Genomic DNA, 25,082 nt, shown 5'->3' with positions numbered 1-25,082 from the left:
ATCCCTACCTTTGTGTTTTTGCCTGTAAAAGCCAATTCTAAGAACTTCCCATTAGCCACCCTGGTTCGCCGGAAAAGGGATTTTGGCATTACAGCAACTATTGTGACGGCTATTGCAGTGTCTGCTGCGGCGGCTGTTACTGCAGGAGTAGCTATGGCCAATCAAGTTCAGACAGTTACTATTATCAATTCCGTGGTTCAAAAAACCTCGGACGCTATGTATATACAAGAAAAGATTAACCATCAATTAATGTCAGGTATTTTATTGTTAAATAAGAGAGTTGATTTGGTGGAAAGAAATATGTTAGAAATGTTTGATATAGTTACCTTTGGTTGTGTGGATCGTACTAAGCACTTGTGTGTTACCCCCTATACTGCTACCCTTAATGAATCCCGAGCGATTTCTCAATATCTAAATGGCAATTGGACAAGGGAATTGGAACAATTGCAAGCCAATTTTAGTTTGAAGATTTTGGCTTTGAATCAAACCCAGGCGACTATGGTTTCGCTGGGGGAATTTACAGATTGGCTGGTAGATACATTTTCATATATTAAGGAATGGGCAGGGTTGGCGTGCTAGGATTAATATTAACTTCGGGAGTGATATTGGCGTTGTTTCTGATTCTAAGGCTGATTCGGGTAAGGAAACAGGAAAAGGTGGCCATTGCACGTGCCCTCGCAGCCTTGGAGGCCGGCAACTCCCCCCAAGCTTGGATCAGCATCTTACAGGACTCCTGACCCTAATCCCTGCTTTTGCACCCGAAGGCCATTGAGCCATTGCACTCGGAAAGAGGGATCAATGAGGTTCCCCTGAATCTGGGGATGTGTTGTCCTGGACAGGAGGTTTTGCACCTAAGAGTGCACTGAGTAGATCCACTCAGGAGATCATGACCTTATGCATATGGGTAGTCCCGCTTATTTTTCCCATCCCTGAGAAAAACGGGACATGTCTACATTTTCAGGGTAAGGTCCTCTGACCTCAGCCTTGACTGTCTTTTAAATTTCATAAAATTAAAAGGGGGGAACTGTGGCGGTCACACCTACATTTCGCCATTACAAGATGGCGCCGAGTGCTGAAGTAAACAAGTATGTGGCGCGAACTTTTCGCGCCACATCTGCCTAGCAACAGGTTTCCACCAATCCTTTTCTGCCACGTCACCTAATCAGTAGACACGCCCCGTCCTCCTGTATATAAGCCGCCACCCAGCCCGGCTGGGGGGGGGGGGGGCCCTGCTTCCAGCTCTCCCTCAACCAAGCAGCGCTTCAATAAAGTGTGATCAGAGAAGAATCCTGTGTCGGTGGTGATCTTTCCCTGCTGGTCGGGGATCGCTCGCCGCAATTATGTATACAATGTTCTGTCTTCCGAAGAGGGCGTCAGACCTCATTACAGATGGCTGTGAGCCACCATATGGTTGCTGGGAATTGAACTCAGGACCTTTGGAAGAGCAGGCAATGCTCTTAACTGCTAAGCCATCTCTCCAGCCCCACACGTAATGCTCTTAACCGCTGAGCCATCTCTCTCAGCCCTGAAAGAAGAATTTATTTAGCCGGGCGGTGGTGGCGCATGCCTTTAATCCCAGCATTTGGGAGGCAGAGGCAGGAGGATCTCTGAGTTCGAGGCCAACCTGGTCTACAAGAGCTAATTCCAGGACAGGTTCTAGAAACTACAGGGAAACCCTGTCTAGGAAAAAAAAATTATTTAGCTTGCTATTTCAAGTTACAGTAAGTCATCTTGGGGGAAGTCAAGGTAGGAACTCCAGCAGTATCATACCACATCCAGTCAAGAGAGTAAAAGCATCGTTGCTTGCTTTTCTTAGCTAGCTTTCTTGTATTCTGGATTCCTGCCTAGGGAATGATGCTGCCCACAATGAGCTGGGTTTTCTGACTTAATTAACAATACAGATAATTCCCACAGACATCCTTGTAACTTCTCACTTAAACTTCCCTGGTGATTCTAGCTCGTGTGAATTGCTAAAACCAGCAAGCACAGCAGGTAACTTAGTGCCACTTCACTGACAGTTCGCTTTCTTTACCAAAAACTAAGGCTAAATGACACCTTAAGGCGGCTCAGCAATGTTCCGCGAGTTGACAAGATACCACTAAGTGCTACTGTTTGGTTCAACTTGCCATAAAAGTGGGGTTAACTAGTATCAGTACTCTTTCCACTGTTTTTATCTCAACCTGGTATTGCTTGTTCATTGTTGTGTGTGACAAGTGTGGGCACACATGGCGCAGTGTACATCAGGAAGTCAGACGACAACTCTGGAGTCAGTTCTGACCTTCCACCCTTATGTGGATTTTGAGGATTAAACTCACTTGTGGGGCAAGTGCTTCTGCTCAAGCCCTAGCCCTCCTGAGTGCCGAGACCGCAGTGTGTACCACCACTCCCGCCTTCAGGACGCTTTCTTTAGATGTTGCAACACTGGTGCCAGGCATTACCACCGCTATTCCCGAAAGCCCCCTGGCACACCGTCAGCACCGGTCCTTTCCTCAGGGGCGTGCTGACTTGCTTCCCACAGTTCTTTCAACAGCTTCTTTTTTTCTAGGGTCTCCTTTGCTCTTTTCTTCCTCGCTTGCTTTTTCCTCCCAGCCTCCAGCTTTTCTTTGTGGACACGGCTGTTTTCACCATTGTAGAAAATATCCACTTTCTCCTGGAGGATTTTCCGAGCTATCTTTCTGTTTTGATCCACTGATCGTGTTTGGTGGCACTGCAAGAGATCATAGCAGGAACGTGAAAACCATGGCTGTGGGGAGACGGGCAGGAACTCAGAAGCCCTAGTCCCTCAATCCACCCATTCTTCACAGAGGGAAAGGCCAGGAGGGCAAAGGCATGAGCCCCTTGAGTCAGCCATGTTGGTACTAGGAATCAAACCTGGGTCTTCTGGAAGAGCAGGCCAGTGCTCTTAACCACTGAGCCATCTTTTCACCTCCAACAATAGGTTTTAATTAATTTAAGCAGTTTCCAAGTAATAATGGAAGCATTGACTGGAGTCTAGCTTGTGGTGAGGGAGCGACCCCTGTGGACAATCCGTATGTCATTCACAAGCGTGCATCTGTCTGGGTAACAGCTTGTTGTGAAAGTGAGGTGGCCGGGGCCCAGCAGAGCTGAGGGGCAGAGGAAATGCTGTGGCAAGGGGGGGGGGTGGGGGGGGAGTTTCCAAAAGGAAAATGAAGCCAGTGGCAAGTGCAACAAAAAATGCTTTTGGAGTTTTGTTATGAATGAGGGTTTTAACTTCTGTCTTCTTGGTCCCAGAAACTGGCCATGAAGCAGCTAGCTACTGTGCATCTGGACTCCCCTTGAAGGACTGTGGGTGAGCAAGTTCCTTGTCTGGTCAGGCAGTAAGCACTGTTTTCAGGCCTCAGAGCCAACACACAGTGCCTGCCCCTAGTGGGGAAGTACCTGCTGGTAGACTGGCTGAGCCTGGGCAAAGCTGCTCTGCCTGCATGCTCCTTCAGGGCTGTGTGGCTCTGGGGCCCTCTAGTGATGGACACACGCACAGCAGTGGCCGTGGCTGGCTGGTAGCTCTACAGGCCTCACTCCTATTTCAGAGGCAGTGCGGTGCGGCACTCTGGGCTAAAAGGCTCTCGGCCACTTGCTACACCTGTGGCTTGTTAGGGGCTGCGCCGCCCTTGACCAGAGACTGCCTTCTTTAAGGAAGGTTTACACTGGCAGCTGTGAAGAGCGCTTTGCCTCTGCTTCCCCTCCACCTCATCTTTTCCTAGGAAGGGCAAGTGTTGGAGATGTTTGCAAAGCAGGGCAGAGGGACATGGAGAGCTGCCCTACCAACTGAGGACTGAGATAGTTAGCCAGAAGCATAGTTCCATGCGCCGGCAAGGGGTGGCTTTGGGGGCAGCGGGCTTAACCACAGCATCCCTTGCTGGTGACACACAGCTAAATTCAAGGACAGCGGCAGAGACTGTCTGGCTCCTGAGACTGGGCAGGAGGTTCATTTCCGGAGGGACAGACAGCTCAGGGTTTGGGTACATCTGCAGTGCCCTGATTATACTGGGTTGGCAGAGCAGGCCAGTGCCTGAATGGGCATGCCCCTTACTGAAACCTGCTGTGGCTGCAGACCTGGGCTCCTCTCATCTACCCGCCCCCTCCACTCTCTACCTTGACCACAATGCCGGAGGGCACATGTTTGAGCACTACACAGTTGCTGGTTTTGTTGGTGGCCTGGCCCCCTGGGCCATGGCCTTTCACAAACTGTTCTTCAAGCTCACTCTCATTCAGAGGAAGCAGAGCAGGATAGTCCTTCCTGCCTGCCACCTGCACTGCAGTGGCAGCCATTCCTGGGAAGAGCAGTGCTGGCTTCTCCTGAAGCCCGAGTCCCCAGTTCCCAGAGCACATCCTGATCAGCGGTGCAGGAAAACGGAGCAAAGCCCAGGTGCTCATCGTGGACACAAGGCGGTGTGGCAGGACCTGCGATGGAGAAAGAATGAGGCCATCTTTTCACTTTGTTCTCCAGAGGACAGCCAGGCTTCAAACACAGCATTTTATATAGCCTCCGTGACAGCCCTTCATGTCCAGGGCACGTAGGGGACAAGCAAAAGCAGGCTACTCAGCAAGGCACGCCTCTCTGGGCTCGAGTTGCCCAGAGTTCTAACTGTCCATGCCCTGTCAGCTAATACATGTATTATTTCCTTTCTTCCTTTCTTTTTTAGCCTATAGCATGGGGTATTCCCATCCAAGTACTGACCAGGCCTGACCCTGCTTAGCTTCAGAGATCAGTGCTTTCGGGGGCGGGGGGTATGGCCACAGACTACACATTTTCTTAATAACACACCAAAAATATCTTCTGAGCACCTGGAGGTGCCATCTCCTTAGGCAAGAAGTACTGAGTGTGACATTTAAAGGAGCAGGGCTGTGGTTTGGTAAAGACATTAATGAGCACATTGAGGAAGAATTAGGACCTGAGTCAAGGACAGTGTTTAAATGTGAAATCTATATTTGTGCAAAGATGACAGTATCCGTCTATTTTATAGCTGAGCTTAAAGTCTGACATAGTAAACCCACAACAAAACTTCACTGTCAATCAGTGCCCTGACTGTTGGCTTGTAATGCTGGCAGTTTCACGGATCTGAATGGGAACATCTGCCCTGGGATGCACTGCCAATAATGTGATCCACCTGGCCTTGTTAGCAAATCAAGCAGTTTCTACTAAGGCGCCTGTTAGGCCTAAACACCACCAAGGATGTGTGACCCATGAGCTAGCCAGAGAAGACACTCAAGACTATGTGGGGAGTGAGCACCCATGCACATTCAACCCATTCTTAACAAGTTACACCCCCAGGGTCAGAAAAGTCTGCTTTTAAACAATGAAAGAGTTAAATAAAGCTAATCCTAACACTCAGGAGGCTGAGGCAGAAGGACTGCCAGGAATTTGACCAGCCAGGTTATAAGACCCGGTCTAAATATCTAAGATTTAACTAATAACTCAAGAGACAGCACAACATTGAGATCACTTAGCTGGCAACTGATCTGGGCAGGGCATTGTAGCTACAAGGACATGGTCAACCCACAGGCTTTTGAGGCTTTCAAGGGGTCAACGGTAAAAATGAGCTGCTAAGACTCCTTGTGAATTTGCTTTTCTCCACACACCTCACATTTGGTAGAAAAGAGCAAAGGAGAAAGTATTCTGGGGATGGCTCTCCTAATGATTCTGGGGCTCGGCAGCCAGGTAATCTCAGAATCATAGCTTATTTGAGGACTGTGCGTCTGTTGAGGGTGTGCAGGCACCAAGCGTAGGGATGCTACTTTCACACAGCTCTCCCTGAGGCTCTCAATAGCAGCCGAAACCTGGTGACAGAGTCCTGGCAGCTGGTCTGTGACATATGGAGGAGCTAGCTTCTAAGATGCCAGACCTCCAGGACAGAACTGCCCAAGCTGCATTCAACCACCTGTGACTGCTGATTCCTGCTGTGTCTACCCAGGTGAGTACTGGGGAGGGCTCCTGATGAGGCACACTGTACTCTGGAGCTTTAAGGGAGGCTCCTGATGAAGGCACACTGTACTCTGGAGCTTTACTTTTCACTTGGTTTATTTTATTTTATTTTTTTGAGACAGGGTTTCTTTGTAGCCCTGGCTGTCCTGGAACTTGCTGTGCAGACAAGGCTGGCCCGAACTCAAGAGAGTGCCTGTCCCAGTGGTGGATTACAGGTGTGTGCCACCACTGCCTGGCTTGTTTATTTTTTTAACTTTATTTATGTAGGTTTTTAAAACTTATTTTATTTAATCATCATCATCATTATTGAGGCAGGATCTCTATTATGTAGCTCTGGCTATCCTGGAACTTGCTGTCTAGACCAGACTGGGCTCAAACTCCCAGAGATCTGCCTGCCTCTGCCTCCTGAGTGTTGGGATTAAAAGCATGTGCAACCATGCTCTTTTAAAATTTTCTGGGCTGGAGAGATGGCTCAGTGGAAGAGCATTGCCTGCTCTTCCAAAGGTTCTGAGTTCAATTCCCGGCAACCACATGATGGCTCACAACCATCTGTAATAAGGTCTGGCCTGCAGACATACACACAGACAGAATATTGTATACATAATAAATAAATATTTAAAAAATTTTTCTGTATTTGGTGTCTTGCCTTCATGTATGTATGTGTATCATGTGCATGCCTGGTGCCACCGGGGCCAAAACCCTCTGCTACTGGAGTGGCAGACAGTTGTGAGCCACCGTATGTGTGTGTGTGTATGCTGGGATCTGACCCCAGCTCTTAAAAGCTGAGCCATCTCTCCAGCCCCTACTTAATTTTTTCGTCTGTTTTGAGATTGGACCTGAGGCTGGACTTTCTCGCCCCCCGACACCCACCTCCTAAGTTCTGGAATTCCAGGTGTGCAACACTGTGCACAGCTCCTGCTCCTTTCTTCTCTCTCCCCTTCCTTCCTTCCATCCATCTCTCCGTATTTTGAGGCTGGCCTGGCACTCTATAGACCTAAGACTGAGCCTTTCGGTGTAAATGCAAGCTTCTGAGCAGCCAGAAGAGCTGACAGCTGCGATGCTGGGTGTCTCTGAACCTCTTTTTCTGTGGGAAACGAACATGATGAACAGTAACTCACGGTCTTCTCAAGCCTTGCTACTGCTTGCTTTCAAGTCTATGATATGGGTCATTTTGTGAAATTTAATGTGTCCTGCCATAGTCATGGGTGATATTTAAGACAACAGTGGAAGGGGCTTATGTGGAGAGGCATAAATCAAAATCCAGAGCAATGAAAATGGTGCTTTAAGAACTATTTTGCAGGGGAGGAGTCTGGAGAAATGGCTCAGTGTTAAGAGTGCTTATTGCGCCAGGCAGTGGTGGTGCACGCCTTTAATCCCAGCACTCAGGAGGCAGAGGCATGCGGATCTCTGTGAGTTTGAGGCCAGCCTGCTCTACAAGAGCTAGTTCCAGGACAGGCTCCAAAAGCTACAGAGAAAAAAAGAAAAGAAAAGGAGTGCTTATTGCTGCTACAGAGGACATGAGTTCAGTTCCCAGCACCCACATGGGGTCACTCCTTCTAACTCCAGTTCCAGGGGATCCAATGTGCTCTTCTGGCCTCTGAAGCACTGCACACACACAAGCACACACACAATAATTAAATCCAAATGCAATAATCTGAGTTTGGTCTTGGGACTCTTGGTAGGAACTGACTCCCTCTGACCTCCACATGAGCACCATGTAACACACAAAAACATGTTTAAAAATACTTTTTAAAAGCACTAATAAAAATACTGGTTTTGTTCAATGAGTCTGAAGTATTTTAGAATTATCCTTAAGAAAACATGAGTGAGCAGGGTAGTGGTGGTGCACGCCTTTAATCTCAGCACTTGGGAGGCAGAGGCAGGCGGATCTCTGTGAGTTCTGGTCTAAACAGAGAAACCGTTTCAAAAAAAAAAAAAAAAGGAAATGATAAGTGATCAGGATGTGGTGGTCCCCACCTGAAATCCCAGAACTTGGGAGGCAGAGGCAGAAGGATCTGAAATTCAAGGCCAGGCCAGGAGTCCTAAGACTTAGTCTCAAAAGAACAATAACCAAGGGCAGGTGCAGTGGGTAAAGATGCTTGCCACCAAACCTGATGGCCTGTGTTCTCTCCAAGGAACTCATAAGATGAGAGAACTAGCTCCCAAAACTTGTCCTCTGACCTCCAGATATGTGCTGTGGCATGCACCTCTTCCCTGACAAAATAAAATGTAATTCAAAAGAAAAACATCCCCAAATAACAAAGAAAATGTGACAAACCCAGACACTATAATCAGGGACAGGGCTAAGTTCATGTCCAGAATTGCCTTTCCTTATTTCTGCTCTCAGTGTACGGAACAGATTCTTCTGTGTAACAGAAGGCTTCGAGTCCCTCGGGAGGCTGACCATGGAATAGGAGCCCAGGGTCTCTCCCGACTGTCTCTTCCGCAGGTTAGTGAGCAGACCGGACAGGACACGGTGATAATACAGCGCCTGACAAAGACAGGCCAGACTCCCAGACAAAGGACAGCAGGGAGAGTGCTTTCATCAGCAGCCGTCACAGCTACCGGCCCCATCTCTGCCCTTCTGTCTTAGTTCAGAGCTGACGGGCACCCTGGAAGATCTCCCACCCAGCTGAGTTCAAGGAGGCCCCCAGTGTTCAGTGACTGAGAGCTCTGTTTAATGGCTAATTCCAGCAGCCAATCAGACAATGCTAGACACTCCAGTGACTGCTAAAAATGACAAATACACTATGGCTCTGCTTCCCCAAAGCCAGACTGGATTTCAGGTTTTGTGTCACCACAGGGCAACCCAAAGTCTTCAGGGACAATAGAAACAGCTCAAATTCTAGCTCATTGTGACATTAGAAAAATACGAGAGAAAATGTCAAAAAGAAGTGTTAGTAAGGGGAGACCGGCAGCCGGCAGCTCTGCCCTAATTCCTGTCTGGGAATATGGGCTTTAATGTGGGGCTGGCTCTGTACCTGACTTCCCTGGCCCTCCTTTTTCTTTGATGATGGCTTCAGCCATTCATGAGCCGATGAAGTTTGGGTTAAAGCCTCCCACTGTCTGAGTCCTGACTTGGTCAAGTGTAGAGAGAATAGACCTGTCAGATCTTCCACAAGGGACTGAATTTGTCTGGTAGAAAATCTGATTAAATACTTGCTAAGCATCAGGCAAAGGCCTCAAGGAGCATGGGCTGTTTGCCCATCACAGAGACACGAAGGCATGTATAAATACAACAGATGCTACAGCCTAGGCTGTGCCAGCCGTAGGCCCCAGATCCCCACAGCGCTCTTGTCACCATTTTTGGATCACAGACATTTTCAAATCACCCCAAATCTGGGAGGGTACAGCTGCAGGGATGGTCTGCGACAGAGCTATCCCGGGCCAAATGAGATGTTTCCACATCCTGAATGCTGTGAATGGAAGCAGGGGGCCTTTTTATATCTCTTGAGAAACATGAAGACTCGGGCTGGGGGTTCAGTGGTAGAGTTTTGCTTGCTTAGTCTGGCCCTGGGTTTCATTTCCCAGCATTGCAATAACTGAGTCAAGCTGCAGATTTTTAAAACCAATGGGACTAGTGGTCTGGCTCAGCACGGAAACCGTAAAGGAGCCTGTCACCAAGTCTGAAGACCTGTGTTCAATTCCTGAAGCCCACTCTCACAAGTCGCGTCTCTCCCTCCACCTGTACACGCACACACGCAATTAAAACAACCCATGAAGAATATGTCTGTATGAGTTCAAGAAGGTTCCCAGTATTCAGTGACTGACTGCTTTGTTTAATGGTTAATTCCAGCAGACCATTCTTTCTACACTTGACCAAGTTAGGACTCAGACAGTCAGAGGCTTTAACCCAAAATTTGGTTAGTCCATAATTTTGTGTTAATCCTGTGTTAGACTTGGGTGCTGGGATTATTATACCCAGATCAGGAAAGGGAATTTGATTTCAGTTTCAATTAGGAAAGCCCATGGGTTTCAATCTAGAATTGCTGTTTCTTTAAAAATGTACCGCTTAGTTTTCTTTAGAAAGGTAAGGTGCTCAGCTGTGCGGTGGCGGCGCACACCTTTAATCCCAGCACTCGGGAGGCAGAAGCAGGGGAATCTCTGTGAGCTCAAGGCCAGCCTGGTATACAAGAGCTAGTTCCAGGACAGGCTCTAAAACTACAGCAAAACCCTGTCTCGAAAAAAAAAAAAAGTAAGGTGCTCAGAAGTCTCCGGAGCCACAGCCTGCCACGGCGTGTCAGCCTTGCAGAAGCTTCATCAATACTAAGCAGAGAGAACCCCTGTAGAGAGAACTCCACAGGGCAGTTAGAAGAGATGCTCTCAGGACGTCTGGCCATTCTTCAGCATGCAACTTGGGCAAGCAGAGAATCAGACTCTGTTTTCAGAATCTCTGCTTTTTGTTATTATTGTTTTGAGTCAGGGCCTCTCTATGTAAGTCCCAACTGGTCTGGGATTCACTATGTAGTCCAGGCTGGCCTTGAATTCAAAGAACTCTGAGATCTGCCTCTGCCTCCTGAGTGCTGGAATTTAAGATATATGCCCCATGCCTGGCAGACTGTTTTTTTTAACTAGCCCCCACGGTAAGGCCGTTACTATTGGTTCAGGGACTGCACTTGAGTGGCATTCCGAAGGGCTTTGAGCAGTATTGTCTGCACCCTGACACTTAGGATGGCAAGACTGATGAGCGGTTTGGAATCATGATGGCAGTGAAGCGGATCAGGAGTGTGATGGATCAGTGGTTCTCAGCCTTCCTGATGCTGCGACCCCTTAACAAAGTTCCTCAGGTTGTGGTGACCCTCAACCATAACATCATTTTGTGGCTATGTCATGAGGCTCTGGGTCTATCCCCAGCAGAGCATAAACAGGCTTGGTGGTACATGCCTATAATCCCTGCACTAGAGAGGTGGAGGCAGGAGGATCATAAATTCAGGGCAATCCTCAGTTTGACAGCAAGCTGAAGTCAGCCTGGGACTACATGGACCCTGCTTTGATCTGGGAGAACAGTGGCAGTGGAGACCACTCTGGGTCTGGTCTGAATTTAACAGGTTTGTTGCTACCTAGGTCAAGAGAGAACTAATGAAATATATAAAAGAACCAGTATCCTTTTTTCACAATACCAACATTCTATTCCTCTTTTTATAGTAGACACTTTCAATGCACCGAGAATTACGCCTCTATTCATGGCATCTCACAGGAATCTTCTCACCTATCAGCAACAGTGTAAGCACACAACAGGACACTACAAAAGCACAACTAGCGACACAACCCTCTATCTGAAACTCCTTAAAGCCTACGTAGCATTAATGTGTTCAGTATTTGTTTAGTACTCAAATGTCTTCATCGACCCTTCACAATATAGTAGTGAGCTGGCTCTGGTCGTGCAAACCTGCAATTTCAGCACCTTTGAGGCTAGCCAGGCTACACAGACCCAACTCCCTTAAAAAAAAAGCTAAACCAAAAATGATGGTATAAAGAAAATAAAAAAGGGACACTGTGTAGACTCATTGTGGAAGGTCCTGAGGTTTACAAAAAACCAGGGGATCGTATGTTTAGGATGGCCTCAGACTTACTACAGAGACTAAGATGGTCTTGAAATTCTGATATTCCTACTGAGTTGGAGTACAGGCCAGCTGTTTTCAACTTTGAGTCAGGGTCTCATTATGAAGCCCTGGCTGGCCTGGAACTTGGTCTCCTGCCTCTGTCTCTTAAGAGCTTGGATTAAAGGCGTGTGCCACCATGCCCCACTGTTTTTCAAGACAGGGTTTCTCTGTGTAACCCTGGCTGTTCTGGAACTCACTCTGTAGACCAGACTGGCCTCAAACTCACAGAGATTTGCCTCTAAGTGTTAGGATTAAAGGTATGTGCTTTGATTTCAACTGTTTGAAACTAAATTTATCTTTTTCCAAGCATGTTTCTTCTTTTTTTTTTTTTATATCCAAAATGTGTTTATTGGGATGGTTCCCACTCATCTCGAATCAGGTGCTTTTCAGTGCTGCTTGCTCCTGAAGGAGCATCCTTCTGTCAGTCTTGCTTCCCGCCTGTAGGCTGACAGAGGACAGTGGAGCGGCCGACACACAAGACTACCGCCTGTGCATGGCTAAAGACCGTGGTGATTTTATAGCATCCGGGCACTTCACATCCCTAAAGTAGGAATTGGGGCTCTGCACCAGGCGCTTTTTCTTGTATTTCCTCTTTTCCTCCTCTGGAGAGGGATGAAGGAGATCCTTTGCGAGAGGCATGTTCTCGTAAGGCGGTCGTCACCGCCAGAGAAAGCTCCAAGCATGTTTCTTAACATCTCCAATGTGCTCTTTATTTCTATTCCTTAAAAAAAGTTTGCTCACTTTCCTTAACCTTCTCTTTGAGTATGTCTCTCATTTTATCACAGAGAGACTATACCACAGAATAGAATAAGCTTTCTTTCATTTCCTTCTCCATTTGCATGTTGGGTGTGTGAATATGTGCTTGCAGAGGTCCACAATGATGCTGGGACCCCTCCCCATTGCTCTTTCACCTTACACATTGAATCAGGATCTTAACTGAACTCAGAGTTCCCTCGTCAGCTTGCTCTGGGATTCCCCCACCTGACTTCCAAGGCTGGTCACTGGGCATTTCATGTGAGTTCTGGGTATCCCGAACTCTGGTCCCAACATGCGAGCAGCCAGTGCTTCGACCCGCGGAGTCGCTCTCCAGCCCATCACTTTATTTCGAGACAGTCTTCCTATGTAGCCCAGGCTATCCTTAATCTATTATCCTATTGCCTCCAGTATCCCAAATTCTGGGATTACAGGCCTGTGTTATGTTACCATGGAGAATAAGTATAACTATGTAGTTCTCAAGCCTAGAGTTGTGATTTACTTACTCTACAGTTATGGCCATGTCTCCTCATGTGTAAAGGGAAGATCTTACCATGTAGGGTGAGGACAAAGCCATGTATGTTGTTGCCACAGACATAAAGCTTTTAGTGCATTTTAGGTGGTAGCACATCACCCTTAAACTGCACAACTGGGGGAGCTTTTGACTCCCAGTCATTTAAGCTGTGGTCTGATAGCATAATACCCAGCCTGGAAAAAAAAAAAAAAAAAAACAAAAACTGTCTCATGGGTATTTTAAAGCTCAAAGTGAAACGGCATCCAGAAGAGTGACCTGAAAGTTATTTTGTTTGATTTGGTCCAGTTTAAGAAGTACCTGGAGCTAGGTGGTGGCAGTGTATGCCTTCAATCCAGCACTTGGGAGGCAGAGGCAGGTGGATAGCTTTGAGTTTGAGGTCAGCTTGGTCTACAGAGCGAGTCCTAGGGAGCCAGGACTGCACAGAGAAACCTGTCTTGAAAACCGAAACAAACAAGGTATCTGGAAACCATGAGAATATCAAAGAGCTGCTGTTTGCTCAGATCATAATTCTGGTGTGGTGAGATCATGGTGCCAAGGAGATCATTATGATGCCAAAATTCCAGCCTGCCTTCTTTGCAGGTTCACAATGACACACCAAGCTGCCTTGATTGAACCAAGTCCTGGCTGAAATAACCTCAGAAAGTATGGAATATAGTAGAAAAAAACCAAAATTTAAACATAGGGTTGGAAATGTGGGCTCTTAGAAGAATAACTGCTTAGCTATGGATTTCAGCACCACAAAATGAATCAAACACAAATATAACCTGATAACTTTCCATGTTTACTAGGTAAGCTAGATTTGGTTTATTGCTTTTTATTTTTTGCTGTGAAGGATGTCCCTCCCCAAACCGTTTGCTAGAGAACGTCAGGAACACAAAGTAACACCCGCAAGTCACACCAAGAAACAGGAGGGAGAGCCAATTCCAGCACACGAGTGGCAGGAGTTCTAGGCCAGCAAAAGAACTAACGAATGAATGAGACCTTACCAAAAAGCTTTACCTAAGGTAAGAAACACGGCATGTACAACCTTATCTGTGTCAATGAACAAAACAGTTTAGCTGGGCGGTGGAGACGCACGCCTTTAATCACAGCACTTGGGAGACAGAGACAGGCGGATCTGTGAGTTCGAGGATAGCCTAGTCTACAGAGTGAGTTCCAGGACAGCCAGGGCTACACAGAGAAACCCTGTTTCTAAATAAAACAAAACAAACAAAAACAACAACAACAAAAGAGCCAAAACGAAAACCAAAACCAAAAAAGCCAGTTTTAATCACAATGCTAGTTCCTGAACATTTGACTTAACACATCAACAAATTAAAAACAAATTCTCTAAAAATTACCTAAAATGAATATACTGAAACTGTGTTGGTACACACTGATTGGTCATCCCCAGAATTTGTGAGGTAAAGGCAGGAAGATCAAGCAATCAAGGCTAGCCTTGGTACTGAGTAGGTATACCAGAAGGTCAACTGGGGCTATAAGAGAGACCGTCTCAGGCTGGAGAGATGGCTCAGTGGTTAAGAGCATTTGCCTGCTCTTCCAAAGGTCCTGAGTTCTATTCCCAGCAACCACATAGTGGCTCACAACCATCTGTAATGAGGTCTGGTGCCCTCTTCTGGCCTGCAGGCACACACACAGACAGAACATTGTATACATAATAAATAAATATTAAAAAAAAGAGAGACCCTCTTTTAAGCAGCAAAACAGAACTCAAGAAAATCCTACTACTCAAACGATACTGTGAAAACAAAACAATCCAACAACAAAAACCTCTCCCAAATTTACAGAGCATTTCTGGTCTGTGGCCATGACTTCTGTGTGGTTAGTAGCTAGTAGTAGCTGCCTTTGGAGTTAATGTTCATCTGTTGGAGCTGTTTGAGAATTCCTAATTCTCACTTATCTGAATGCAAGATTCTAGTGTCTCTAATTGTTAGTCTATTAGATTAAATCTGGACCAACTGAAATAAGTGAGAAACATGTTGAAATATGAAGTCACTGAAAACATCTGTGTGCTTAAACATCTGCTTTTGGTTTGAGGTATGGTCATGATCCTGATGAGTGGGTGAATCAGTGGAGACTTTGATCCACGTACACTTTAGATCTAGCATACACCTGTAATTTTGGAGTCGCTACTTAATTTCACTGTTGATATGTGTCTGGCCAGGCTTGAAAGCATAGGCCTTTAATCCCAGAATCCCAGCATTTGAGGGACAGAAGAGAGCGGATTTCCGTGAGTTCAAGGCCAGCCTGATCTACATAGTGAGTTCTAGGGTAGCTAGGGTTATACAGTGAAGCTGTCTAAAACATTACTAATAAAAACAGGTGGTGGGGTTTTAAGGAGGAGAGGAGGAGATGTTTCTTTGTAGGTCTGCCATTTCAAGGGCAAATACATCTCCCGCATCCTGACTTCGCAGTAGCAATCCTGAACTTGAATGACATTGCCCAAGCATTGCCTGGGCAATATTACGTGCTACTCCTAGTATTGCACTTGCTGCAAGACACGATCCACTGCCTAAGTATCGACACGTTTCTCCTTGAGCCTCCGAAGAGCTACCTTCTCCAGAGCAGCCAACTCTCCCCCACTCCTCGCTGGAGACTGGAGAGAGACACAGCCAGTCTCTCTAAACTTAGGGTAAAGAGTCCAGACAACTTAGCTCAGGAGTCAGGCCAAGTAAGTGACGCAAGTCGGAAGTAGATCAGGAGTTCTAGCTTCAAGATCTCGTCCCAGAGCCAGTGACAGTAGTAACCAGGCTCGTCGGAGCCGGGCCTTGCAGACGCTTACCTGTTTTTGCACCGGCCTCCAGCCGGAAACATTCAGCAAGAATCTAAACCACGGGAGAATCAAAGGTGAAGTCAGCGTTGGTTCCCCCACTCCCCAACAACCACCAGTCTGCGCACGCGTCCTACTCCTTTGGCGGCTTCCCTAGCCTGCCAGAGGCTTCATTCTCATTAACTACGCATGCGAGAAACCGAGGCGTCTTCCCGCAGTTTCTAGAGAACCAATCGGCGGGGGCCCTTGGCCTCAAGCCCCACCCTCACGCCGCTTGCGTCGCCCTGCCCCTCTTTGGCGCGAGCTGCGCGTCAGAGAAACGAGGGAAGGCGCTTGTCTGCGGCGGCTCGTCCCTCTCCCGAGCAGCCAATCGCCGGTGAGCCGCCGGGCACGCGAGCGCGCGCACGCCTCCTGGAATTTAACGGTCGCGTGAGGCCAATTTCTCGGGCCAGGCTAGGCAGAGGCGAGGAGGCCAGGTAAGCGGTCGCGGCTTGTGGGCAGCTGCGGTGCCGCGAGGGCTGAGGACCGAGTCCTAGACGATCCCATCAGAGGGGACCCCCTTGGGTGCGTTGACAGGCTAGGTTGAGGGACTGTGGCTACCGCAGAGCTAGCCGGACCCGCTTGCGTGTGCGGGTCCGCTATTGCGGGCGTTCTTTCTAGACTCGCGCCCTTGAGTGACATCAGCGAGGCCCCAATCGGAGGGCGGCCTTTGCAAGAGGCGTGGGTGCTCGCCCCCTCCCCCCTCGGTAGTGGTACCCACGCTTCCATTGGAAATGACAGTGATGTGAGCGGCTCTCCATCATGCCTGCTGCCTTGTATTCTCCTCGCCTCCGGTCTTGAACCGATAGCCGCTACCCGCGACTAGGGTCTGACTTCTGCCCCTGAAACCACCCTCGTACTGGTTCCTTTCAGCCTCCCCGCAGAGGAAGCCCTGTGAACTTTCAAATTGTTAATGCTACTTCCGTCCCTCCTGCTTCCGACTCCAAAGGGTTGTAGGGTGAGGGACAGAGCATCGTTTTTTTGGTGTGTGAAAATTATACTTAGAAATGTCTGTTCCTGTATTCAGTTTCTATCAAGTTTATTTCAGATTCATAGCGGTTTCCCCCTGTTCTCCTCGCCCTTCCCTGTCCCGGGAGAGGTGTCATTGAGGTTCTAGTGGTGTTTCTATCTGAATCTTGCATCCCCGGATTACCTTAGCGGAGGTGGATGTAGGGGAGGGCCCGTGAGAAGAGATGGAAACTGTAGATCTACCTCTCTGGAGAATTTGTGGTCATTTGAATCCACGTATTTTCGTTGCCAGTTGGAAGAAGCAGCCCCTGGCTTTTTCAATACCCCATTTGTCACTGGTGATGGGCCAGACACTGGGGTGGGAAGGTGGCGGAAGTCAAATCCATTTGGTTAGATCTGGTCATCCTTTGCCTCTGGACCTGTCCTGGAGGCAATGGCTTCTTTAACTTCAATGAACTGATTGTGTTCTTTAAGTCCTGGAAAGTGAGAGTTGGGTGGAACAGGAATGTGAGAAAGTTCTTTCCGATGCAGTCTCTAAACTTCTCATTTATAAGCAGCATGTTTTTTTTGTTTGTTTGTTTTGGTTTGGTTTTTGTTGTTCTCCCTCATCTTTTTCTCTTCCCCCATCTCTTTGAAATCAGTGGATTCTGAAAGATGAGTCATAAGGTTGGGCTTATGACAGCAAGTTTAAATCTGTATATCCAGATTTAGTAAAATTTTAGTTAACTTGTTCAGAGTACAAAGTTTTAAGGACTTGTACATTCCAGTCATTTTTAACAGTTAAATAGCTCTTAAACGCAAACGTAAAGACTAAATAGTTAAGTCCTGTTAGTGGCTACATAAGTTAACAAACTTTCTGCAGTGTAGGACTTACTAAATAAGTGAACCAGGCCTGAAAGTATTCCATTTATTATGTAATAGAGAGCACCTAGAAACCTTGATTATTTAAACACAAAATTCTGAAATATTGCCTGTAGGAGATAATGTGATTGTTACAAATTACCTTAAAAAGACATAATGGTTCCTATACATAAACTGCATCCTGTTGAAAGTGAAAGTATGTGATTTAGGGGTTTTAGAAGAAGACATGCTATAACTCCAGAACTTTCATCACCCTGAGGTGAAAAGCGAGTGCACTGCAGTGGCCTCCTTTCTCCTGTCCTCCTCAGGCTTCGTAGTCTGCTTTGCCTGTGGGTTTGCCAGTGCTAGATTCTTCATATAAATGAAAGTCATAGAGTAGTAGGTTTTTTTTTTCCTGAGACAGGGTTTCTCTGGGTAGCTTTGGGAGCCTGTCCTGGAACTCTCGCTGTAGACCAGGCTTCAAATTCACAGAGATCCGCTTGCCCCTGCCTCCCGAATGCTGGGACTAAAGGTGTGCACCACCACTGCTCGGCCTAGCTGCTGTTCTTTATGTAGATGAATTTCAAGGTCTCCAAAGCCATGAAAAGATAGTGGTGTAAATTGTAAATTTAATGGTTTTTTTCCATAGTTTTCCCTGTTCATCTTCAGACTCTTTGGAAGCCTAGCAGACTTCACAGCTCTGAATGTCAGCTGCTGAGGATGCCGGTAGAACGATGAAGCGCTGAAGAGGAGCCGGAAGCAGCCTCCCTCCTTCAGGAGAAGCAAGAGTGTTTCCAGATGACAGAGCTTAACAATTTCTGTACGATATGGAAGATTTGATTGGCGGAAACTTTACAAAAATCTTCATCTTCTGCAGACTCTGATATCAAAAAGTACTCCCCATTCTCTCGGATTGAGCTTGCGTGCTAATAGGTAAGAATTGTTAGATACTATTTCCTTTCTTTTTTCTTTTTTTTTTCAAGAATAGGATTTCTCTGTGTTTGTCTGTTCTGGAACTCTCTATAGACTTATTTTCATGTGTTAATAACCAAAATAACTTTATTTTGCAGAACTGACCAGTTGATCTAATCAGTGTCATTGTTGCCTTAAAGAACAAACAACCCATCTCTAATGAGGAACTGTTTAGGTACAGTCCTGGAACTCACTCTGTAGACCAGGCTGGCCTTGGACTGAGAGATCTGTCATTATGCTTTTTTTTTAATTTTGTAACTTACAAGCATATCTTTAAATTTGATAGCCTATATATATTATATATACGTGTGTGTGTGTGTGTATATGTGTGTGTGTGTGTGTATAAATAATTTTTTGAGGTAAGACCTCTTATAGCCAGGCTAACCTGACTCATAATGTACTCAGAGATAATCTTGATCTTTTGATTCTCTACATCCTGGATAATTGCCTAGTTATTTCTCTCTCTTTTTTTTTTAATCTTTTTAATTTTTTTTAAAGAGACGGTCTCGTTGTGTAGCTTAGGCTGGCCTTAAACTCAAGGAAGTCCTCCTGTCTTAGCCTTCCTAGTACTGGTGTTAACAAATGTGAGCTACCATACCTGGATTATTTCTACATTCTAAATTAATAGTATAGATAATATTTTATATTGTAAAAGCATCACACCAATCTGGGAAACAGGTAATTTAAAATGTGTATTAGGACTGGACAAGTGGTGGCGGCACGCCTTTAATTCCAGTACTTGGGAGGCAGATGTAGGTAGATCTCTGTGAATTCCAGGACAGCCTGCTCCACAGAGCTAGTTCCAGGATAGCTAAGCCTACCAAAGAAAACTCTTTAAAAAACAAACAAACAAACCCCCAAATAATCCCAAAAAGCAAAAAACAGATTGAGTTGACAAAATGGCCAATAAAATCCTTTATGTATTTAGTTATTGATTCAGTTATTTAGGGTCTCTATGTCCCTGGCTGCCCATTTATATAGTTCAGATTGGCTTGGAACCTGTAGTAGTCTCTTGACTCTTCCTCCCAAGCTGGGGATTATGGCTTTGTGAAGACACATGTACACACACATTTGGGTGCTCGCTCCTTCCTTCCCTTCCCTTCCCTTCCCTTCCCTTCCCTTCCCTTCCCTTCCCTTCCCTTCTCTTCCCTTCCTCTTTCCTGTTCCGTCCACTCCCTCCTTCCTTTTTCTTTTTTTGGGTACAGGGCCTCTCTATATAACCTTAGCTCTCATGAAACTCATATTTTGACCAGGCTGGCCTCTAAACTCATAGAGATCTATCTACCTCTGCCTCTAGAGTTCTGGGATTAAAGATGTGTACCACTATACTTGGTAAGGGTCAGATAGCTTTAAATATAAAAGATTTTGATGAATTTGTGTATTATAAATTAACTACCTTAAAAACTGTTCATTCTCTGCCTTCCTTGTGAGGAATTTTGAAGTAGTAATTATCCCACGGGTAAGGTAGTATGAGAGAAAGATGTAAACGCCCGAGACATGTCTGCTGCAGTGCTCCACCTTGAAGCTGAACTCTGGCCATGTTTACTTCCTGTGTCATTTGGTGGCCCCTCTGAAATCTACTTCTAGAAGAAATTCCTTTTAGTACTTTAATTGCCTGTCGAACCTAAATGTACTCTCATGAAATTGATGTCATTGAATTTGAATCTCCTTTCTTTGTGACTGACACTTAAATCCACCATGTTGAAACTAGATTATTGCAACTCTGTAAAGTTCTTATGTACAACATATATTTTAAAGAGCTTAGTGTAGTCTTGCTCTTGAATTTTTTTTCTGCTCCTAAGTTTATTATTTTAGTATTTTCATTTTGGTTAGTGTGTGTGTGTGTGTGTGTGTGTGTGTGTGCGCGCGCGCGCGCGCACGTGCATGTATGCACACATGTGTGCGTGCGTGTGTGTGAAACAAAACAGATCTACATAGTAAGTAAATAAAATTGCTCAGGGACTGGGAATGAATGGTTGAATACTTATTCGGCATGCAGGAAGCCTGGGTTCCATTCCTAGCACAGCAGAAAATCAGGAATCATACCTGTAATTCCTACGCTTTTGAAGAAAAAGGTAGGAAGAATAGCAGAACTGAACAGAGCCTGAACAGGCTCATCTTCTCCTATGTAGTGAGTTTGAGGCAGCCTTACATACATGTGGTTGAAAAATAATAAGAGTAAATTGAGGAAAGATGGCTCAGTGGCTACGAGCACAGACTAACTCTTCCAAAGGACCCAGGCCTAATTCCTAGCACCCACGTGGCAGCTCACAACTGTTTGTGGCTCTAGTTCCAGGGGTTCCAGCACTCTCACAGATACATATATGCAGGCAAAACACCAATGCACATAGGATAAAAATAAATCATTGAAAAAAGAAAACATTTGGCTGGGCAAGTGGTGGTGCTCGCCTTCCATCCCAGCACTCGGGAGGCAAAGGCAGGTGGATATTTTTGAGTTCTAGGCTAACCTAGTCTATAATAGCTAGTTCCAGGACAGGCTCCAAAGCTACAGAGAAACGCTGTCTCGAAAAAACCAAAAAAAAACACAAAAAAACAACAAATAAAAAGAAAACAAAAAACAAAACAAAAAAAAACAATAAAAATGCCCTTTTAGCCTACACACAGATCTAATGTTCTGAATTGTATTTGGGGTGTTCATAAACAAATCTGAAGTCGTCCCACATTTGGAAGTCTTGTGGAAAGTGTTAGTGTTCCATTACACACCATACAGGCTCAATAAATCCTATCTATTGACTGCTAATTGGGTTGGCAGAGCTTTCATTCAAAGGCAGTTCAGTGATAAGCACAAGCTTATCACATGGAATCTGAGGATCTGGTTACGGGATTGACTGTTGGGCAGCAGAGAGGACTGCTTAGTGCACAATGGAGGGCTGTTGTTAAAGTGGGCCAGATGAGCCTCTAGGATAATTAAGGAAGCTGTGACATCTTCCCTGTAGTTTCTGCTGGGCTTTGGGGCGTTCCCTCGGTGCTGGAGAAGGCTTCTCATAAAGATGTGGTGTCCCTGTGTGGTCAGGTTTTCTAAGGAGGTGCCATGAGGAGGATTAGGTGTCTGGTTGGTGTACTGCTCTGCTAGATCTTGAACTGCTGAATTAGTCAACTCTTCAGTGTGAATGAAGAAAACCATTTGAATTATTTATGTTTCAACAGAAGTAGTCCCCACCTTAGTACAAATGGGGTATCCTCTTTCTCAGGGAAGACCGGACCACCTGTCATTCAAGGCACAGTCGAAGTCCTCACTGCTTTAACACAAGAGCTGCAGAACAGTGGCCGGACTGACTCAGAGCTTTGGAAGAACTATGAGGTATCTCATTTTGTTTTATTTGGGTGGTTGTGGTGCTCTTTACATATTAAATAAATGTGGCTCTACTGAATTGTTAGAAATAGAAATTTATGTCCAGAAAAGCATGATATTTAACCTTAGTTCTCTAGTCAATGACCAAGCATAAGATAAGATAACTGATACTGAAGGAACAAGAAAAGGGAGGGGACACCGTGGCCACAGAGGCAGACTTGGAGACTCCCTGTGGACCGAAGTTTTTTGTTCCGAGGCACACCTGGGACTGTTACAGTTGTTACTAATTCAGTCTTCTAAGTGACTCTTCAAGTTGTCCTCATTTTCAAAACCTAAATCTTCTTACCCGAGAGTATTTTGAATGCTCTTATGATAAATTAAAGGCCTCTATTTTGTGTTTTGTGCCTAACACATTCTTCTGATGCACTGACCTTTCCTTTGCTTTTCAACGGAGGAAGTGACTTCTTTGGTTTTAAACGTGATGGAAATTTAATTCTTAGGAACATCTCCCAGTGAAGTATGGGAGGTTGGTGGTGGTGTGCGCTCCTAGCCCTGGGAAACAGCCAGGAAAAAGGAGAATCACAGAAACAAACTTAAAGACTGACACATAAAAGGATTCTTACAAAAAAAAAAAAAGGATTCTTACAAATTTTGTTTTGGAGAATAATAATCAAGATGGCCTTTTCTCAATTGTTCGTTTGTTTTTTGAGACAGGCCTCTTTACGTAGCTCTGTCTGACTTGGACTTACTGTGTAGACTAGGCTAGCCTCAATCTCATAGAGATTTTTCTAACCCTGCCTCCTGAGTGCTGGGACCTAAAGGTGGACTCTACCATGCCAGACTCTTTGCTCTTTAGACTACATAAAAGGTTTGTAATGTTTTATAGAAATGCAAACGTAATTATCAAACTCTAAGCAGTAGATTTTAACATTAATTGTACTTTAGAACCATAACTTGGGTTTTTATAATATAAAACTGAAGAAGAAGATATTCCTGGTCCTAAGAATTAGTAGCGTTACCCCAAATATAATGACTTCAAAGAATTTGCATTTAAAATGAACTTTTCAGAATTTTGGGTGGTTGTGGTCGTTTGCAGCAGGGTTCCACTTTAGCCCAGGTCTCACTCTGGGACTCATTCTGCCCCAGCCTGGCCTTCAGTTCTGGCAGTGTTCCTGCCTTAGCCTCCCAAGCACTGGGGGTGGGGTTTCAGTAGTTGACAGCTTTTCATTTTTCTCCAGTGGTTTTTTATGTTTTTACCTAGCAATCATTGAACCAATGTGGAAGACCCATATTGTGTACGATGCCATTAAGACTCAGGGTGGCTTGGTCTGGAGATGTAGCTCAGTGGCATGGTACATGTTTAGCATTCATGAGACCCTGGGTTCTAATTCAGCATCTGGGGAAAACAAGTTTGATGAACTACTTTTCCTGTGTGTCTATTCATTAACCTGTGACTAGTAACATGTAAATAGGACCAAGAGCAACTACCATAGCACAGTTTATTTCTGACAACTTGTGTTTGATTAGAAATTGTTTTTTTTTTTTTTGATTAGAAATTGTTACTTTAGTACTTTGAATTAACACCTGAAGTTAGAGAGAGACTGTATTTCCGAGTTTAATGTATTGATTTAAAAAAATGATTGGGACTGGATTTCCTTGTGGATGATTCCAGGCTCATAGTCTGGCCCTGGGCTCTCGTTTGCAGAGTTCAACCTTGGTTGATGCAGAGTCAATGGAAGTCTGAAGAGGAGGAGACTGGGCTAGAGTTTGTTTGTTTGGTTGGTTGGTTTTTTGTACACAATTGTATACAGTGTCCTGCCTGCATATATGCCTGCAGGCCAGAAGAGGGCGCCAGATGTCATTACAGGTAGTTGTGAGCCACAATTTGGTTGCTATGACTTGAACTCAGGTCTATGAAAGAGCAGCCAGTGCTCTTAACCACTGAGCCGTCTCTCCAGCCCTGGGCTAAAGTTTTAAAAGCATGTTTTTGTTTGTGTGTCTTCACTGAGGTTATGTTTTGTGAATTCCCACCTGACTGCAAGGTTGTCTACTCAGTGAAGAGCCACTTACTGCTTTTTCAGAGAGGACAGTGCACTCTCTGGTCACTTCCATAGGACTTCCTGCTTTTATTTAGTGTGCTTTTGTAGTTGTGTGAAAACAACAGAAACCGCCAATATTTTGTAGTAGTGTTTTAGGATCAGAAAGGTCAGGTGTTATGCAAGCCTTAAAGTCTGATGGTTTCCCCCTGAGTTTCTGGTGTTCATGTCCCTTTTGGAATACGATTGTGTGTATTCCAATTAGTAGAACTAATCTACTTTGCTAAACACAAAACCTTCCTTATATTCTGAGTGCGCAGTGACAATATCCTTAGTTTGCTTCAGCTAGATGTTTTTAGCCTTTAGCACTTTGTGTTATGTGTACAATAATACAGTTATAAGATGAAAAGAAAAGAGGTGTTTACAGTTTTTTTTTTTCAAGACAGGGACTCTCTGTGTAGCTTTGGAGCCTGTTCTTGAATTAGCTCTTGTAGACCAGGCTGGCCTCGAACTCACAGATCCGCCTGCCTTTGCCTCCTGAGTGCTGGGATTAAAGGCGTGTGCCACTACCACCCGGCAAGGTGTTTACAATTTATTGTCTCTTTGCTAGGTAGTGTAGCTACACTTTGTAGCACTTGCTTTTATTAGACCTGTGCCCACCCCCCTTGCCTTGAGCTTCTCTGTGTAACAACTCTGACTGTCCTGGAACTCCTTCTGTAAACCAGGCTGGCTTCGAACTCACAAAGATTTGCCTACCTATGCCTCCTGAGTGCTAGGATTAAAGGTGTACGCCACCACCACCCAGCCTGTAGGCCTCTTTTTATAATAGTTTTTTTAAACTTCATTCATCCATCTATCTATTTATTAATGCGTTTCCCTCAGTAGTTTTGTTTTTTAAAGTAAAATTAGTTTATATTATTCTGAAGTGAAAATTATAGGTAAAATAACCTATTTGTACTAGCTTTTAAAAATTAGTGTAGGTGGTGGCACACGCCTTTAGTCCCAGCACTCAGGAGGTAGAGACAGGCAGAGTTCTGTGAGTTTAAGACCAGCATGGTTTAACCAGAAAGTTCCAGGACTGCGAAGAAAAACCCTGTTTAAAAGAGAAAAAAAAATAGCAGGCCAGTCGGTGGTGGTGCATGCCTTTAATCCCAGAACTCAGGAGGCAGAGGCAGGTGGATCTCTGTGAATTTGAGGCCAGCCTGGTCTGCGGAGTGAGTTCCAGGACAGGCTCCAAAGCTACAGAGAAAAACCTTGTCTCGAAAAACAAACAAACAAAATAGTATAGGTAACAGAGTGCTTGCTTAT

At 45.4% G+C, this 25,082-nt stretch overlaps 2 protein-coding genes and 1 pseudogene across 2 annotated transcripts in view; 1 reads left to right on the top strand and 2 right to left on the bottom strand.

Moving 5' to 3' along the window:
• Positions 1–1,592: 1,592 nt before the first annotated feature.
• On the bottom strand, positions 1,593–15,754 carry Mtrfr (mitochondrial translation release factor in rescue). The gene is made up of 3 exons (XM_038345281.1): positions 15,618–15,754; positions 4,114–4,422; positions 1,593–2,707 (listed from the first exon to the last, which is right to left on the bottom strand). Exons 2-3 carry the CDS (start codon positions 4,393–4,395, stop codon positions 2,444–2,446), a joined length of 546 nt encoding a protein of 181 aa, XP_038201209.1. The 5' UTR covers positions 4,396–4,422; positions 15,618–15,754; the 3' UTR covers positions 1,593–2,443.
• LOC119824802 lies at positions 11,934–12,186 on the bottom strand (annotated as a pseudogene).
• A 2,551-nt stretch (positions 15,755–18,305) lies between the features above and the next one.
• Positions 18,306–25,082, top strand: part of Mphosph9 (M-phase phosphoprotein 9) — a gene marked incomplete at its 5' end in the record, with an annotated part of 66,025 nt that continues 59,248 nt past the window's right edge. Inside the window, 3 exon segments of the mRNA XM_038344455.2 lie at positions 18,306–18,341; positions 18,343–18,386; positions 21,594–21,747. Coding sequence (XP_038200383.2) covers positions 18,306–18,341; positions 18,343–18,386; positions 21,594–21,747 — 234 coding nt within the window.

This window comes from Arvicola amphibius, chromosome 10, assembly GCF_903992535.2.
Source record: "Arvicola amphibius chromosome 10, mArvAmp1.2, whole genome shotgun sequence".
NCBI classification, from domain to species: Eukaryota; Metazoa; Chordata; class Mammalia; order Rodentia; family Cricetidae; genus Arvicola; species Arvicola amphibius.
This window is presented reverse-complemented; position numbering and strand designations above follow the sequence as displayed.

Coding starts and splice junctions, on each gene's coding strand:
- Mtrfr (XM_038345281.1), bottom strand. CDS start 4,395: ATGAGCACCTGGGCTTTGCTCCGTTTTCCTGCACCGCTGATCAGGATG. Junction 2,708..4,113: donor CCTCCGGCATTGTGGTCAAG/GTAGAGAGTGGA, acceptor GATCTCTTGCAG/TGCCACCAAACACGATCAGT.